The 18698-nt window shown below is 33.8% G+C and overlaps 1 protein-coding gene across 8 annotated transcripts in view; it reads left to right on the top strand.

Moving 5' to 3' along the window:
- Positions 1-17278, top strand: part of LOC143233973 (plasma membrane ascorbate-dependent reductase CYBRD1-like) — a 35187-nt gene extending 17909 nt beyond the window's left edge. For 4 of the 8 annotated variants that reach the window (XM_076470921.1, XM_076470923.1, XM_076470922.1 and 1 more), the window contains exons 2-5: positions 8065-8291; positions 9291-9487; positions 12533-12702; positions 13927-16539. In XM_076470921.1, the coding sequence (XP_076327036.1) occupies positions 8065-8291; positions 9291-9487; positions 12533-12702; positions 13927-14080 (748 nt within the window). In that variant the 3' untranslated portion in view covers positions 14081-16539. Of the gene's footprint in view, positions 1-5247; positions 5363-8064; positions 8292-9290; positions 9488-12532; positions 12703-13926; positions 16540-16746 lie in introns of those variants that run through there. The other 4 variants (XM_076470926.1, XM_076470925.1, XM_076470924.1 and 1 more) reach the window with 2 other exon arrangements.
- Positions 17279-18698: the final 1420 nt, after the last annotated feature.

The following is an 18698-nucleotide window of genomic DNA, read 5'->3' as shown; positions in this document are numbered from 1 at the left end:
CTTAACATGTGAACTTTCTAGATAGGCTCTCATGAAAAAAAAAAATTTTTGGCGTCCGTATGCTCCCTTAGGAAAATAAACAAATTATCGCGATATTACGAATACGTGCAATCAAAACTTATGTCTCCTTCAGTTAGTCCAATAAATACGTGAACAATAAACTCAATTAAAGGTCCCTAATTATTAGAATAATAGAACCCAACGTTCCCTATAATAAAGTTATCAAAAAATTAACGTTTAGAATGTTCTCAAACCAATATAAGGGAAAAATAAACTCAAAAGTAGACGTCGTCATGTTGTATTCAGAAAACAAAAGCATGTGTGTGTTTTCTTATAGCAAAGCCACATTGGGCTGTATGCTGAATCCACCGAGGGGAATCAAACCCCTGATTTTAGCGTTGTAAATCCGAAGACTTACAGTTGTACCAACGGGGAACGAAAATAAAAGCCTAAATGGTAAATTTTCCAAGGTTTAAAGCATAAACATTAAGATCATGGCCTTTTTTATCTGATAATTATTTAATATAGAATAATGTGGACATAAAATAGTACAGTATGTAGATCCTAGAAATGTGACGACAAAAACATGAGATTTCAGTTATAGATGTTACATTCTGGTTGTTGGACCTGGTGCTATCATTGCGACCACACAAATGCACGTAGCGTAAATAATTTTTTGTTTTGAATTTCGCGCAAAGCTACACGAGGGTTATCTGCGTTAGCCGTCCCTAATCTAGTAGTGTAAGACCAGAGGAAATGCAACTAGTCATCACTATCCATCGCCAACTCTTGGGCTACTCTTTTACCAACGAATAATGGGATTGACCCTCACATTATAACGCCACCACGGCTGAAGGGGCGAGCATTTTTGGTGTGATGGGGATTCGAACCCGCGACCCTCGGATTACGAGTCAAACGCCTTAACACACTTGGCCATGCCGGGCCCATATATGATTGTCTATATGGAATTTAGACCATTTGCCTACAGACAGCCATCGTCTCTATACTAGTAATTTTTCGTGTTTATATATTCAAACTTCCCTTTATTTGGTGGAAAACTTTTATGTTTACTAACGACATAGTAATCTTTGTGAATTGTTCATTTAAAAGTCTCCTTAATATCACTAAGTCAGTAAATGTTATAAGCTTTAAACTCATATTTATAAACAGTAAAAGAGAGTTATCTGGTGTTTCATATTTACGAGTGTCATGAATGAATTACATGCTGGTCCTCAAGATATAAAAATGTACTTAACTTAATAACAAGGTAGATAAAAGATAACGTAGGAGAGGAATCACGCATTATTCTAACCTGCTAGTTCTGATGTCCGTCACTGCGAACTCCGTTCACATTTGCTATGATAGTGATTTTAAACCTCATTGATCTACTGTCATAAATTCGAACTGTCTTTTGTTTTACGAATCCGTGTCAATAAATATAAAGTTTTTTCAATATAAATCACTTATTTGAGAAAATAACTTCACATTATTTCATGTTTGATGTTAAAATAAACTACCCTTATTTATTATTTATTGTCGTTGTGTATTCACTGATTATTTGTGACATAAATTTACTTATTTACTAATTTGGTAGACTGCAGTTAAGTTGATAAGGTATTTTGTTTTTTCGGTATTACCATTTTGTAATCAATGTATATATACAGTCATGTGAAAAAGTTAGGACACCCTATGAAAGCCTGTGTATTTTTGTAACATTTTTGGATATATAGATATTTAATCTAAATTTTAACAACACTGAGAGATTATAGGAATATAACTAAACAATTAAACCTGAAGAAAAGACTTTTCAAGATCTTCTGTAAATGTAATTCTACAAAAATGCATATTCTAACTGAGAAAAAAGTTAGGACACCCCAACATTTATTACCACTTAAAATGGCTCAATTCACACACTGGTGTATCACACCAGGTGCACATGATTAGAAGATCGTTACTCAGCATTGTGAATGAGGCTTGCCATATTTAAACCTCAGACATTTAGTTTGGTGTGCTCCTGACTGTTGAAGTGAGAGTGAGCACCATGGTGAGAGCAAAAGAGCTGTCTGAGGCCTTCAGAAAGAAAACTGTAGCAGCGTAAGAGTCTAGTAAAGGATTTTAAAAGATCCCAAAAGATTTTGAAATTAGCCATTCCACTGTCCGGCAAATAGTCAACAAGTGGAGGGCTTTCAAAACAACTGCCAACATGCCCAGATCTGGCCGTCCAAGCAAGTTCACCCCGACAGCAGACCGCAAGATGCTGAAAGAGGTCTCCAAACACCCTAACATGTCATCACGGGACCTACAGCAGGCTCTGGCTACTGTTGATGTGAATGTGCATGTCTTTACAATCAGAAAGAGACTGCACAAGTTTAACTTGCATGGGAGGTGTGCAAGGAGGAAACCTTTGCTCTCTCAGAGAAATATCAAGGCCAGACTGAAGTTTGCCAGAGAGAATGTAGACAAAGACCAGGACTTCTGGAATAATGTTCTTCGGACAAGTAAGTCCAAATTTGAATTATTTGGACACAAGAACAGATGATATGTTTGACATAAACCAAATACAGTATTCCAGGAAAAGAACCTCATACCAACTGTGAAGCATGGAGGTGGAAGTGTCATGGTTTGGGGCTGCTTTGCTGAAGCAGGATTTGGACAGCTCACAATCGTAGAATCCACCATGAATTTTACTGTGTATCAGAGGGTGCTTGAGGATCATGTGAGTCCATCTGTAAGAAAATTAAAGCTCACGCGGAACCGGACCCTGCAACACGACAATGACCCAAAACATACCAGTAAATCCGCCAAGGACTGGCTGAAAACAAAGAAATAGAGAGTTCTGAAATGGCTGAGTCAAAGCCCAGATCTCAATCCCATTGAGATGCTGTGGGTGACTTGAAACGGGCTATACGTGCAAGAAACCCCTCAAACATCTCACAGCTGAAAGAATTCTGCATTGAGGAGTGAGACACACTTTCTTCAGACCGATGTCAGAGACTGGTAGATGGCTGCAAGAAGCGTCTCACTGCAGTTATTTCAGCCAAAGAAGGTAACAATAGCTATTAGGGGGTAGGGTGTCCGAACGTTTTCGTCAGTTAGAATATGCATTTTTGTAGAATTACATTTACAGAAGATTTGAAAAGTCTTTTCTTCAGTTTTAATTGTTTAGTTATATTCCTATAATCTCTCAGTATTGTTGAAATTGAGATTAAATATCTATATATCCAAACATGTAACAAAAATACACAGGCTTTCTTAGGATGTCCTACCTTTTTCACATGACTGTATATATAGTTGGGAAAACTTATATGATATTCTAATTATATTTTAAAACATTAACTGGTAAAAGTTTGTGTGTGTTTGTTCGTTTATAACTGGTGAGACGTTGGATGATTGTCACTAAATCTTACACGTACCCTTGAGGGCACTTGATGTGTGGCATTAGGGTGCATTCGTATTTAACCCTTTTATGTGTTATCCATACGCTGAACGGCTACATTATGTTATGTTATGTTATTTTATGTTATGTCTATGTTATGTTATGTTATATTATATTATATTATATTATATTACAAATGATACATTTTGGAAGTGTTTTGAAAACTTATTGTTGGAAATTATTCTACCATTAATGGTATTTTTCCAAAACTAAGTTTAAAATGTAGTTATTGGTTGAGCATATCGTACATTAAGTGCTTAATTAATTTAAAATTTGCAGGAAATATTCTAATATATATATTTCTATACACGTTATTTCTCTCTATTTTTTTATCTTTACTTGCACGAGAAATTAATTAAAGGTTGTTTGTTTTGGATGTTTTTAACCGATGAGCTGGAGAAAAGGTAGGGTAGATAACAGCGCCCTCTACTAAGCCACTGGAAGACAAACAAAAGAGCCACAAAACGATGTCCATGTTCTACTCGACGTGACTTTAAATTAATACGTTAATATTTAAGATCTAACTGAAGTGTAATTTAACATTTAATCCTGGAATTAATCTTCCCAAACAAGGAAAACGTTGTGTATAAATGTATATTTCGAGTCTCAAACAGTAGATGACGTTGAAAAATGGCAAACCACCGAAACACATCGTTTATATGTTAATTTTGAACTCGAAGATGGCAGGGTGAAGGTAGGCTCATATTGTACAAGATTTATTACAACACATGCTCTTCTATCACAAAGAACGGAAAAATAAATTTTCACAAGAATCGTTTGAGGAAAAATATTGATAATTGAACCTAACGCAAATTTTCGTAGATTGCTTTTAATATTATTAAAGCCACGCACGTAATAAAAGGTAGTTTGATTAATTTTGGAACCCAACGTAAACTGCGCTAATAAGACAATACTCACAGCTACGACTCTAGTGCGCTAGTGGATATAACGATTTAGAACGTATAGGTAAATAAAAGCATTTGTTTGTTTGTTTTGGAATTTCGCACAAAGCTACTCGAGGGCTATCTGTGCTAGCCGTCCCTAATTTTGCAGTGTAAGACTAGAGGGAAGGCAGCTAGTCATCACCACCCACCACCAACTCTTGAGCTACTCTTTTACCAACAAATAGTGGGATTGACCGTCACATTATAACGCCCCCACGGCTGGGAGGGCGAGCATGTTTTGGCACGACTCGGGCGCGAACCCGCGACCCTCAGATTACGAAGCGCACGCCTTAACGATACACAGTTTCTGAATCTGTTGTATCTGGTTCAAAGCCATAAACAACAACAAATTTAAAATGTTTGTACTGCGTATTTCTATAAATGCTTAGATACGACACAAAAATACAAACATTTTAAATAATTCACTTTTTGAATGAATAGACAGAAATGAATTAAATAAAATAAGTAAGAACGATAATTAGAAAACATAGTTGTTTGTTTAAAGTTAAGCGCAAAGCTACACAATAAGCTATTTGTGTTCTGCCTACTACGGGTATCGAATCGCAATTTCTAGCGTTGTAAGTCTGTAGACATACCGCTGTGCCACCGGAGAACAGAAAACATATAAGACAAAAAAAAGTTCATAAGATGTAATACAAGAAATCTAATAACCCTAGCACTTTTCTCAACTTAAACCTGGCTTTTTTTCGGGGAAAAATGAATAGAAAGTTTAAAATTTGAAACTAATTATGTTATTCTCAGTGAAATTTGCTCGACAAATAAATTTTGAAAGCATGTTCACTTACAGTGTTAGATATAATTGTGGAAACACCAAATAAAGTGAATACAAAATGCTAAATATTATAGGATTCTTTTCCTCTGCACCAGACAACAATCAACTGAATGAACACTGTGCTTGGCTACCATTCACCCAATAACAAAATGCCATACAGGCAGTCATAAAATTCCTATCAGCACTAAGGTAAGTGAAAATGTTATTAAGAATAGAAATGCTATATGACAAACAGTCACAAATCATAGTACTGGCTGAGTAAAAACTATATGGAAATTCTGAATAGAGAGTGCAGAACTATTATTTCATAAAATGGAAAAAAATCGAGGTAGAAAGTCCTAACTTTCAAAAAAAGACATTCAGTAACTAAGGGTATGATCCTTGTGCAATGCACTTTATTCCAGAAGAGATCTTACCAACGAGCTAGAAATAACTACAGGTGTAAGTGTTACCCCCAAACAGTAAGATGGCTTCAGTGGATATGAGATACTACTCCTTAGGGAAACTTGAAACTTCAAACAATAGAATGAGCAAGACTGGAGGGGGCGCTCTTTACATACGAATCATAATGTAAATTATAATTATTTATCAACAATAGTTTGCTCGAAAGCAGAGGGAAGAACAATGTTATGATCAATGTACAACATCTACAGGGAGAGACAAATAAAAAAACTAGTGTTGGCTGCATCTCAGCCACTATCGTTTCAAACCTACACAAAATCGATGGCACCATGACTGCTGAAAGGTAAGGACAGATTGTTATCCGTTTTATGTCATTTCTTCTCAGAAACAAGACCTGTTGGCAGGAATTCATCTTCCAACAAAACTTTGACTCCATGTATGCATTCAAAGTGGTGAAATAATATTGGTAAAACGTTTCGATATGAATATTATTAAACCTGGATAGAAGTATGTGGATACTAAAAAGGTAATCGGTGGTAGAAAAAATGTGGCTGAATTGTGAAAAATAATAGAACATTTGAAAGAGTATAACACAATCATACATTGACAAGTTTATGATAACATAAAACAATATATATTGATTTGTTTAGAACGAATACAAAACTAATACACTGTTAAAACTTATTCGCTTTTCTTTAGTATTTTCTGGAATGACATGTTTCACCAATTCGTAATTATCATTCCTCTACGTGTGTATCAGCTGCATGTTTCCGTACAATTAAATCAAATATTATATATTTGTTATTTTTCTGGTTAAGTTGAAATAATCTTAAACCGTTTTAAATATTAAAAACATATTATGAAATCAAAGACAATTACAATATCAGAACATCATGTACAAAACATCAAAACACCTAAGTTATAAAGCTGATCAACTATGAAAAAGGTTCATGTTTTATAAAAATACAAAATAATGTATTACTTCGTTTTGCGAATTTCTTCTTTTAAGTATTCAAGAAAAGTTACTAACATACGAAGTCTTTGAATCAAAGCAATAGCTGATTTCGTTGTCCTAACGTATATTTTGCTATGAACTGTTGAATAACATGAAATCTGTTTACAATTAGCACAGTATATATACCGACCATTTGTGAAGTTGATTTTTTCAGCTAATTCGTGATTACCACGACCGTTATTCTGAAAAGCACAGTAACCTTGAAATTTCAACATGAATGTATTCTCTTTGTCGTCTTCCTCGAAAGTTAAAGTATTTCCAAATGTTTAAATTCATGAAAAAAATACAAAACATTGAAATTGTGTTCATTAACTGGCATAACGCCAACAATGCATTGTCGAGAAGATACTTCTCTGGTTCACTATACAGAAAAAAGAAGAAAAAAAAGGAAAACATAAACCCAGACAATTTTTGTATTAGATGATAATGATTTCCATTGACGAGAATATGTTTTACCACAGAATTCAATATAATTATCAAAATTTGTATTTAAAATTAAAAAAAAGACTTACTACAGACAAAATGTTCGTTTGTTTGTTTGGTGGGATTGACCGTCACATTATAACGCCCCCACGGCTGGGAGAGCGAGCATGTTTGGTGCGACCCGCAGATTACGAGTCGCATGCCTTAACGCGCTTGGCCATGCCGGGCCCCAGACAAAATGAACATTAATTTTATCTCATAAAAAGTTTTCCCTCTTAATTTTGAAAAAAAAGGTCAATAAATATAAAACCAGATATTGAACGTCCTCACTGAAATAGGACATTATAAACCAACGTTGATTGTTCCTTGTTACCCAAACAGGACATTATAAACCAACATTGATTGTTCCTTGTTACTCAAACAGGATATATATATATTATAAACCAACATTGATTATTCCTTGTTACTCAAACAAGACATTATAAGCCATCATTAACTGTTCCTTGTTGCTTATTGTAACAAGAAACAATCAATGTTGGTTTATAATGTCTGTTTCAGTAACAAGGGAATCCAATGTTGGTGTAAGTCAGTCTACCTTATTAATTAAAGCAGTATTTTAATCTTGTTTTCTTTACCACTTATCAAATCACAAACGTTTCAGATAAACAGTAATGTTTATATTGAAGTCATTGATAAACAGTATAGTTTATATGTGATTTGTACTTATTCAACAGTTGAGTTCATCTGATATTTGTACTAGTTAAACAATTGTGTTAAATGTGTTTTGTACTTATTAAAAAGCTTAGTTTAGCTGTAATTTCTATTAGATAAACGGTTTCGTTTGTCTGTGATAAGTACCAGTTAAAATCATTTAAAAACCATTGGAATCTTGTTGTTGAAAAAACTGAAGAAACTGTGCACAAGATAAGAAATATTATATATCACTCTGAAATATAGCAAAGAAAAATCATACTCAAACTTGCCTATATAAATCAAATAGGTTTTTAGTTATTCAGGAAGTTTTCAATGATTTGATATGTTTTTTCCTAAGGAATAACAAAAATTCTGGAACTAAATCAGAAGTCCTGATAATGGTGAAATGTGGGTATGGCCTTTTGATTACTGTTGCCCAGGTATTATTGTTTGGAGTACTTGGACTTTGTCTCTTCTGGATCATTCACTATGGAGGTGGTGTTGCCTGGACCCAAGATGTTTCTAAGCAGTTTAACTTACATTACGTTCTAATGATAGGCGGGTTTATCTTCTTTAACGGACAAGGTTAGTGAAACTGTAACTTATTGTGCTATTTAATAAAATCGATTAAAATTCAATTTGTTTTTTTTTAAGAAAAATGTTATTTATTATGCCTAGTTTTAGTTATTTAAATGCTTAAAGACTGATAAATAATCATACACAAACAGGTAAGAAGCTATGCCTTTAAATTTGGAAAATATCTAAAAGATGAAAAAGACCTACATAGAGAGTTCTAATAAAGTTTATTGGCCTATTCATCCAGGCTACATGCTATCACATGGCCCGTTTGACTTTTTCCCTTTAAGTTTATTTTAAAATGTTGGCGCAAAGCTGCGCTAAATATTATTTGCTCATAGTCGTTGCTCACCGTTAACGTCTGGGCTACTCTTCATTGACCTTTGACCGTCATTCTTACAGCACATCTACGACACCGAACTCTAGAAGGCAGTTTTGCAGCAACTGTCCACGAATTCACAGTGTGGGCACACTAAAAACTATGCCCTGCTTGACCTTTGGCAATAAGGATAACTAAGGTCATAAGTGAAAATGGAAGTACATGTTAAAAAATACCATTCGACAGCATGACGAATAACGAGATAGCTTCGTTCAGCTGACGTCACATCATTCTAATGATGCAGTCTATGAATAGAAAGAAATGGTAGCTTCAATGAACGGAAACAGCGCCCCATGGGACACGAATTCAGATTTCCCATAATCTTGTTAGTATATTCAAGACGAATGCCATACGAGGAATAACATTCATTTTGTGGGGCTCTAACACACAAATATACTAAAAAAAACCTGCACACATAACATTTCCTTTATTAAACGAACTTCATCACCTAAAAAAAAATCCATTGTTTTAAACAAACACATGAACATGCAGCAGGTGTATTTCTTACGGTGTTCTTGTGTTCTATACAGTTACTTAAATATACGTTTAACTATATTATATTAAAGAACTGTAACTAAGAAAAGTTAATTCTTTCTCTTCCTTTGCTTATCATTTCTTTCTTCTGATAGCAATCCTTGCATACCGTTGTTTCTCTTGTTGTAAGAAAATTTACACCAAAGTGGTCCATTCGTCCTTGTTCATCTTAGCCATATCATCAGTAACAGTCGGCCTGGTGGCAGCGATCCAAGCTAAAGAATCCTCTACACATTTCTACAGTCTTCATTCCTGGATTGGTCTTGCTACTGTAGGGATGTTTGCTCTCCAGGTGAGTTGACCGATCTCCTTACATAGCGAAATGAACGATATTTTCGGTTTTAAAATATTCTACAGCACATGGAGTGATTTTAACTTCATTATTAATATTAGAAAAATTAGACAAAGGCATCTAGCGCTCACCAAACTAAATAACGGGATTGACTGTCACTTCTTCTGTAACACTCTTACCTAAAAATGTGCATCTCGAAACCGAGAGAGTTGAACCACAGCTCGACGCATTATCCTCTAGGTACGTCTGGCCCTCATATTATGTAATTACAGTTGAAATTAAATTCACTGTTTACTCGCATATTTCACTTATAGACATGCATTTTAGAGATAAAATTAGGAGACGAAAGACGTTTTTGGACAAATGGCTCTTAGATAAACATTTAAGATGGCCCGGCATGGCCAAGCGTATTAAGTAAGGCGTGCGACTCGTAATCTGAGGGTCGCGGGTTCGCATCCCCGTCGCGCCAAACATGCTCGCCCTTTCAGCCGTGGGGGCGTTATAATGTGACGGTCAATCCCACTATTCGTTGGTAAAAGAGTAGCCCAAGAGTTGGCGGTGGGTGGTGATGACTAGCTGCCTTCCCTCTAGTCTTACACTGCTAAATTAGGGACGGCTAGCACAGATAGCCCTCGAGCAGCTTTGTGCGAAATTCAAAAACAAGCATACATTTAAGATATTTTAATAATTAAATAATATATCTTCAAAAAAAATATGAACTCTCGACTTTGGTATTGAATTTTGCGCAAAGCTTGCCGTCCCTAATTTTGCAGTGTAACACTAGAAAGAAGGCAGCTAGTCATCACCACCCACCACCAAATATTAGGCTACTCTTTACAAACGAAAAGTGGGATTGGCCGTCACATTATAACGCCCCCGCGGCTGAAAGGGCGAGCATGTTTTGAGCGACTGGGATTCGAATCCGCGACCCTCAGATTACGAGTCGAGCGCCTTAATACACGTAGAATTGCCGGGCCTTGAACTCTCGAACCAACATATATTACAAGGTAGCACAAATTGCACTATGATATAGCAGAATTTAATGAAATGATGTAACGAGTTCTAAAACCACTGCAAATTTCTTGCAGCAACGAAATGTATTCTATTTTAACGTTTTAGAATATTTAGCGAAATGACAAATTGCATTCCGTGATTACACAATGTTTCATTACGTTACAGAATACATCCTAAGACAATATCTTTAACAGATTATTTTAAAAAATGCATTTTCTAGTTTCATAGAATTTCTTCAGACCTGTTTGTTTCATTGTCAAGCACAAAGATATAAAATGATCTGCCTGTGCTGTGCCTATAAAGTGTATTGAAATCCAGTTTTTGACGTTCTAAGACCTCAGATTTATTGCTAGGCTCGTATAACGTGAAAATTCATTTCTCGTTTCTTACTCAACATTAACTACCATATATTTTATAATTTTGGAAATTCTCTTTATGACTTTGGGATGTGAAAAACTGTTGGAAATAATAATCATATCTAAAGTTGTTTGTTTTTCTGTTTCCTGTTTTCTTAAAAATCTCGATTTAAACATCCGTTTCTCAAACGATGAATACATCTTCATCTGCACATCGGCGACACCTATCTTAAAAGTAGTAAACTTCCACATAATTATAGTTATATAATATCATATCAAGCTATTATTATGCAAGTTAAATTCTTTCTGTTTCAGTGTCAACACATATTTTCTGTAAATATGAGTAGCATATTTGGTTGATAGTTGAAATAAAGAATATCAAAACATTTCTCTACTGAACGAACTGAGCGTTGATTAGTACTTAGCGCGCACAAATTCACAGTTCGTTGCCGTAAAAATAGGCTTACACTTTGTGACCCTGAATGCGCTATAAGACTGACAGTCAAATCCTAATATCCAGTCAAATAAGAGTAACCTAACAGTTGGCGGTAGGTGCTATTTACAGTTACCCATAGCTACGTTCTTGTATAGTTTTGTGCAAAAACTCTGAAACTACTAAAACTGTACTACAGGTAACTCGAACAAGTAATTCTATGCTTTAGAAACAAGTCTATAAGTTTGGTCGGAGCGATTCACAGATTCAGTAGTTTATTCGAGTTGTTCTTAGCCCCCCAGTGGCTCAACGGTATGTCTGCAGATTTACAACGCTAAAAACAGGGTTTTGATACCCGTGGTGGGCAAAACACAGATAGCCTTTTGTGTTTACTTCAAAACAACAACGAATTGTTTTAAACTGTTATCGAAAAGAGTTGTCTCAGAATTAGTTGATGTATATCGTGAACCAGGTGTGTGAAATTGCCGGTGTTTTGCTTGCGATGAAATCCTCAGAGGCTATATATGTTGTTAATATAGTTCTTCCTATCCATTCTGAGAAATACATACATTTCTGCTATCCTTGTGCTTATCTACAAATAGTCCCATAATTTCATGAAATTAGAAGAGTGATCTTTTACTTTCAACTGTGTTGAAAATGTTTTCCACGATTAAAAAAATTAGTAACTTCCAACAATTTACAGTCAACAATCATGAGATATTGTTGAGGTAGTAGGTTATACACTAAACACAAAGTCAAAGAAATTTAGACAATAAAATGTATGTTACATTTTTTATATTACACCAAACCATTAAAAAACGTTACAATTTTTATATCATTGCGAATGATTTATTTTGATAACGTTATTACACTATAATAGCAAATTCTAATAAAACCCATGTTTTTGAATTAACAGTATTTATTCACTTTATATAAATATCTACATAATGAAAGAGGTTTCATCCCTAACCTCATTTACTAGATGAATTGTAAACAATTGTGGATTGTTCGTCAAGTGTGCTGGGAAATTTTGAGGTCACTTGAGCTTTAGAAATACCCAAACAAATGTATTTATTGTGAAACTAAAACTAAAATGGGTCAAAGTGTAGAATAAAATTATCCTCACCATTCATTAAGTTTTAGTTTAAAAATCAGCATCGAACTTTCATATCAAAGATAGGAAAAAATAAAATGTGAAAACTTCAGACTTGCAAAGTATCGTAACTATCATATTTTCTTTAGTTTCTCGTAGGGTTCGTATCATTTTTGGTACTCCTGTGCTGTGACAATGCCAGTGCTAAATTTCGACAGCGTCTGTTACCAACTCACATTACATTTGGACTAATCATTTTTGGTATGGCCATAGCAGCATGCCTGACTGGCTTGATGCAGACAGCTCGCCAAAGACTAAGGTAAGGTATATTAGTTAAATCATGAAGGTGTGATAAACATGATTAGTAGTATATGTTAATATATGGCTGAAGTTTAGATAAAAGAAAATTAATTTCTTGTAATGATTAGGTGCTTAGAAGACAGGCAAACGAAAACGCTCACATGGGTTAACTTACTGTGCAGAGATAGATAGTCTAGAATTGTCTATTTGGTTTCGTTATGTATTTCTTGAGTTAACTCATCGTATGGCAAATCAATTACATTGTCTGCATAGCTTATGATAACTTGTGTGAAATAACCACAGGTGTCAAGATAAAAACTATGGCATTTAAAAAGGATTAATTAGATGTGATGAAGGAAGAGAAACTTAAGGCAAATCAATTGAAATAACTAGTTTTGTGGTAAATAGCTCAAGGTAAGTCAGTTGGAAGGAGAATTCTCAACTAACAACATAAGCGAAAGCCACTTAACAATTCGAAATGCAATGAAACAACCAACAATAAAACACTAGACTACTGTTATCATACACTCCAGAATCAACAAAAAATAAGTACCATTTGGAAAAACTTGTAATCGAATATAAAATCCCAGTAAACACTAAATTTATACAAAAACTATAATCTAAAAGTGAAGCAAGCGTATTTAAAACCGTTTACATGGAACTGTAATGAAGGCAAACTTATTTAAGTATACAGAAACGTATGGACACTCTTCACAATACGATAGTCATATGGTTTTTGAAGACGCTACGCATGTATTTTTTACATCTAAATGATTCAAGAAATCCTATAGAAATTATATTTTGTTAAATGTTCACTTTGTTTTACAAAACTACACCTGTATTAGGTGTTGTTTCTGTGAAATACTTTGCAGATGAAACACTAAGGTTCAAATAGAAGCCAGCAGTGACGTGATGACAACAACATTGTGTATCGTGTATCACATTGGTTTTACTGAAAGGTTCGAGAAACAAAATAATAGTTAAGGTAATTCTAAATTAAAATCAATATGCATTTCTAGATCCTCGGAAAAAGGCCTTTCTAACGATAAGAGACTTGTAGTGTTTGATCGAAAAATTTGTGAGAAAAATTCCAGACAGACAAACGTAAGCGTATTAACATATACTTTTAGCATTTTTTAAAGTTATGTTTACTTAAATGAAATACAACACTACTGGTGTATTTATAAATTCATATGTTGGATTTTAATGCCCGTCTAAGTGAAATGCTGTATTTTTTTCACAGTGGAGAAGACAAAAAGGAAAACTACAAAGACCTATCAGAACAGGCGTTAGTTATCAACGTTCTAGGTGTTTCTATACTACTGGTGGGCATTTTGATCACCTTTCTGATACGAAATAATAGTTTTAAGCGTTATGCTACACTCACTATTAACTGATATGTCGCACTAGTGCTGCCAAAACTGTCAACTATTCGCTGTTAATTGAACCACAAAGCTGTGCTCCTACGATAATGAACGTCACAGCTAACCCTGTATTCGTTTTAATCGAACTATAATATAAGTGTTGCTCTAAACAACCATTGAACTCTGACCATAAACCAATCACTTTCGTGGCCCATTTACTTGACAGTTCAAGACCAACAGATCTTAGGCATAAGTTCTTGCATAATAATTAAATATAGAGCATAATCTTAAACTTCCTGTAATAGTAATAAATTGTTTTGTATACTGGTAATAATCAATAACATTAATATTACAGTCCTAGTAAGAAATATACGTTATTATCATTACAGAAAAAAAATGACATTTAAATGTTTCTCATCACAACGGTGATCTTATAATAATAACACTATGTAACAACATTTTTACTTTTTCTTGTTCCTGGACAGAAAGTGTTATTTCCCAACTGCTTATACCTAAAGTAAATGGAAAAGACCTATTTTTATCTTCAAACTTTGCTTTTGTGACCTGGGAGCGTATAACAAAAAAATGATGGGAGACTATATTTGGGGGCTGATACGTGAAAGTGATTTACATTAGAGTCGTAAATCTTGAAAACTACTCACTTCTAAACATTTTTGTTCATTTTTGTATAGCTATAGTATAAATACATGTAAATCTTGATTCATATGTTGTTTTATTCAGACCTTATGTAAATGAAAATGTGCAAATTTGTCTGTTTGTATGTGGAAAATAGGCTAATTTCTAAATTTCATTATCCAGGTCACAAAAACAAAGTTTGAAGGGAATAATGGCCATTTCCTGTACTTTTACAACATAAGCAATTAAGAAATAACACATACTATCCATGAACAAAATTTGTGTTACATAGTGTTATTATACTTCCAAATTCAACTTCATCCCTGATTTTAAGATTAGTCTGTACGAGGATGTTTTTACCCGCAACTGATTTTAACATTAGCGTATCTGACTAATATTACTTTAACCGTCTGATAAATCTGAAATCAACACTAATTTTCTACTGACTCCATTTCATGATCAGCGAAATCCGTCACATTACCCTTAATATCACCGAATTATAGACACTATAATAACTTTTCTTACAATCTAAAGTCCTTCCAGAAAATTCAGCCATAAATTTGAGAGGTTATGACGTTAGAATTCCAAGTTTGATTCCAATTACAGACACAATACAGGGAGTCCATTATCTATTAATTACTCTTAAAGAACCTAAAAAACTCTGAAATCTAATTTTTACATTATTTGAATATTTACAATTAAATAATGACTCTAAAGGTTGCACTCACTTCAACTAAATTTAAGAAGCTAATATTCCGTGTATGTTTACGTTGTGAGAACAACAACTGGGCACTCAATGAATCACTAAATAAGGGTGATCACTTAGTCGTTGCATTGCTACATTATATTACCCGAAACTGCGAACGACTTGAGAAACTATACTAATAAAGCCGCTCAGTCTTTTGAACTAAGACTATAGAGTTAACAGCTTGTTTGGTAAAAGTATGTATACTTATAATTATTTTTATTTATCATTTGCTTATGTCATTTGAAAGAATCACTTAGTTTTTTGGTTATATAATCTAGTTTTCTTTTAAAATGAGATAAAATTGGCAAGGTCTATTAATTTAATTAAAACTGGTAGAAAAGTATCGCAAACAACCATTTGTTAAGCGAGACGTTTGTAATTTTGAATATAAACATCACAACTCATTGACTATTAGATCTACAAAGTTTTAAAATAGCGCTTACAAATAGTTAATATTTTGATTTCAAATTACTACATTTTATGAAGTGGAATAATTTTTAACCGATCGAAGGGACCTCTTGATTTCATAACTTTATTGAAACACTTTTATTCTTTATAAAAGTTACGAAAACAAAACTGTCGTGAAACTAAAACCAGTGAACAGTTTTACTTTATTGGTTAATAATAACAAGTCAGAGAATGCGCTGATAACCGAGGTGATTTAAACAAACTCGCTGAAATAATTTATTCTTCCAAAGGTTACCCTCCTGTCAGTTACTCAGCGATAAGTACGATGGTTTATGGCACTAACTCCTTGTTTCGATACTAGCGGTGAACACAGAACAGACAACCCAAACAAGTAAATACTAAAGGTTGCTTAAAATATATCATTGCTATTTCTAAAGTTACAAGCCCATCAGTGGCACAGCCGTGTGTCTGCGGAGTTATACCACTAGAAATGGGGTTCGATATCCGTGATGGACAAAGCACAGATAGTCCTTCATGGAAACATTGTTTTAAAGTCTATCAAAAGTTTGTTAACAAATGTACCTTTTTTAAAAGTATTGCTGATATGGTATTATTATTATTATGTTAGAAATTGTGGTTTGTATTAGTATTTAACTTATACTTTTATTAAAGTCAAGTGATTTTAAGTATGATAACAACATCTGGTGGTGATGGTGGTGGTTTACTGTCTCGCACGTAATGGAAGTATATCATAATATTTGTTTATTTCACACTGCATCTTATATTGTTGTTATAACACTAGACAACGATTTTATTGCTATTATTATATATTAGATTTATTTCAAGAATCGCGGGTTAAGTTGAACTAGGACGTTGTTTCTCACACTTTTTCCTCTGTACTCTACAGCATTTTTTGTTATTTGATTGAAGGAAACAGTTATACAAAAACGCAGAGTGAAATCCCAGTTAAGCCATTATTTGGAATCATATTCGAAAACAAACTTCTTAACTGTTTTTCTTATTTGTCAGTTGTTGCAGAATGAAGAGAAAGTATAAAAAAGCTGGCCATATTGTATTGTACTGTGTTTGAAATAGTGTTATAATATTGCATTCGTCGATTTTGTTACATTAAATCTATAGCCAGTAACCATATTTCCCAACTATACTTAAGTAACAAGAAGAAACATGAACGAATATTTTCATTACATGGTAACTGGTAGCTTGTTTCACGCGACGTTAAATAAAAGACACTGATACTTAGCGATTACTTTCATTATATAATTATTATATATGCTATAGGATATTAATTCGTTAGACAAGACATTATGCTGAAAAGATTGAAATTCTTTCTGTGGAATTTGAGGATTAAAATTTCAGCACAATAATTAAACGTTGTGGTTGTATAGCAAGCATTTGAAGTAATAAATAGTTAATGAAAACATTGTTTACTTATAAATTTACTTAGCATGGCAACTGTGTGTGTCACACATAAATCGCTCTTTACTGGAAATATTCTCCTGTGCTACTGCGAGCCGTGGCGGCCCCTGTAGACAAGTTCAGTACTTACCTATTTGGCTTAGAGCGAACTCGTGATAAATCAGTGGTGCAGCGTCACCACAGACAAGCTTATAGCAGGAGGTCACAGCCCTTTCTGAAAAGAAATGTTTCAACAAGATTGCTAAATGAGATAGAACTAAATAACACAACGTTTCAAAGAAGTAAACTCTCTACGGAAGAAAAACAACATCACGAGTTTAAACCGACAATAGACTACAAATGCACATCCCAAGCTATTTAGGGCCTGTTTAGAGTCTGTCAAGATGCGGGGTCTAAGCCTGAACTCGCTGTATTTCTCAGAAGTTTCTTATTACAACAGAACGATCAACGATAGAAGAATTAGTTGTACGAATAATAGCTGGTAAAGTGAAATTCAACTTCGGTAAATAATAAATATTTCCTTTTATTTCTAATTAATTAACTGATAATAACCGGTAAAAGCTTATCTACAAATACACTGCAAAAGCTGGATTTTTTATCCTTGTGTGAAGTGCAAAAGGTTCACGTCAACTCCACATGAGTGTCCATTCTTATCTTTTATCACCCAGAGACTTCATAAGAAACGGAACTAATGAAGTTAATGTTATAATGGAACTACATTTAACACGAGAAACTAAACCAATATGGAAAAGTATACATTTGAACAATGTTCCAGCTAAAATAGTAAAATTATAAATTCATCACAGTGCTTAAATAGAAGAACTACTGTAAACAGCCGACTAGTTTGAAAACATTATGTCCAATGCATCATTGACATGTGACCAAAATGAAGTATCATCAAAGGTGACAACCAGTTATGAGTCTTCCAAATGTTTGTATTATCCATATTTGATATTTATAAAATGCACAGAAATTTATAAGCTGAACTATCCTGGTTCATTTATGTCCTCAGCTTATGAAATAATAAGCTGTATTTTGTACGAAACCTTGTTCATCATTAACCTTTTTAAAGATCTTAAGATATGAATAGATGACTATATGACATTCACCTGAAACATGCTTTAATACACTTGATTTATCAGTGCTATTATATTTTTATGTTCTTTAACTTGCACCAGTAACGAGCTTCCTTCTACTAGAACAAACGTAACCTTGAATTTGATGCTTTCAATAAAGAAATACAATTTTTACATCCAAAGAACTAATATAAATAAAACCATGGTTTAAAAAGTCTTATCAGTTGAAGAAATGGATATGTTCAATGAAATAAGGCAAGCGGTTAATTTAGTCCTCCGAACCACTTCTGAACGAAGCAACTTCAAAAATATAAACTTGGTCATAACGATGATGCATAAATTGATA

This window comes from Tachypleus tridentatus, chromosome 12 (assembly GCF_004210375.1).
Source record: "Tachypleus tridentatus isolate NWPU-2018 chromosome 12, ASM421037v1, whole genome shotgun sequence".
Classification (NCBI taxonomy): domain Eukaryota; kingdom Metazoa; phylum Arthropoda; class Merostomata; order Xiphosura; family Limulidae; genus Tachypleus; species Tachypleus tridentatus.
Note: the sequence above shows the minus strand (reverse complement) of the source record. Positions and strands in the feature narration are given on the sequence as shown.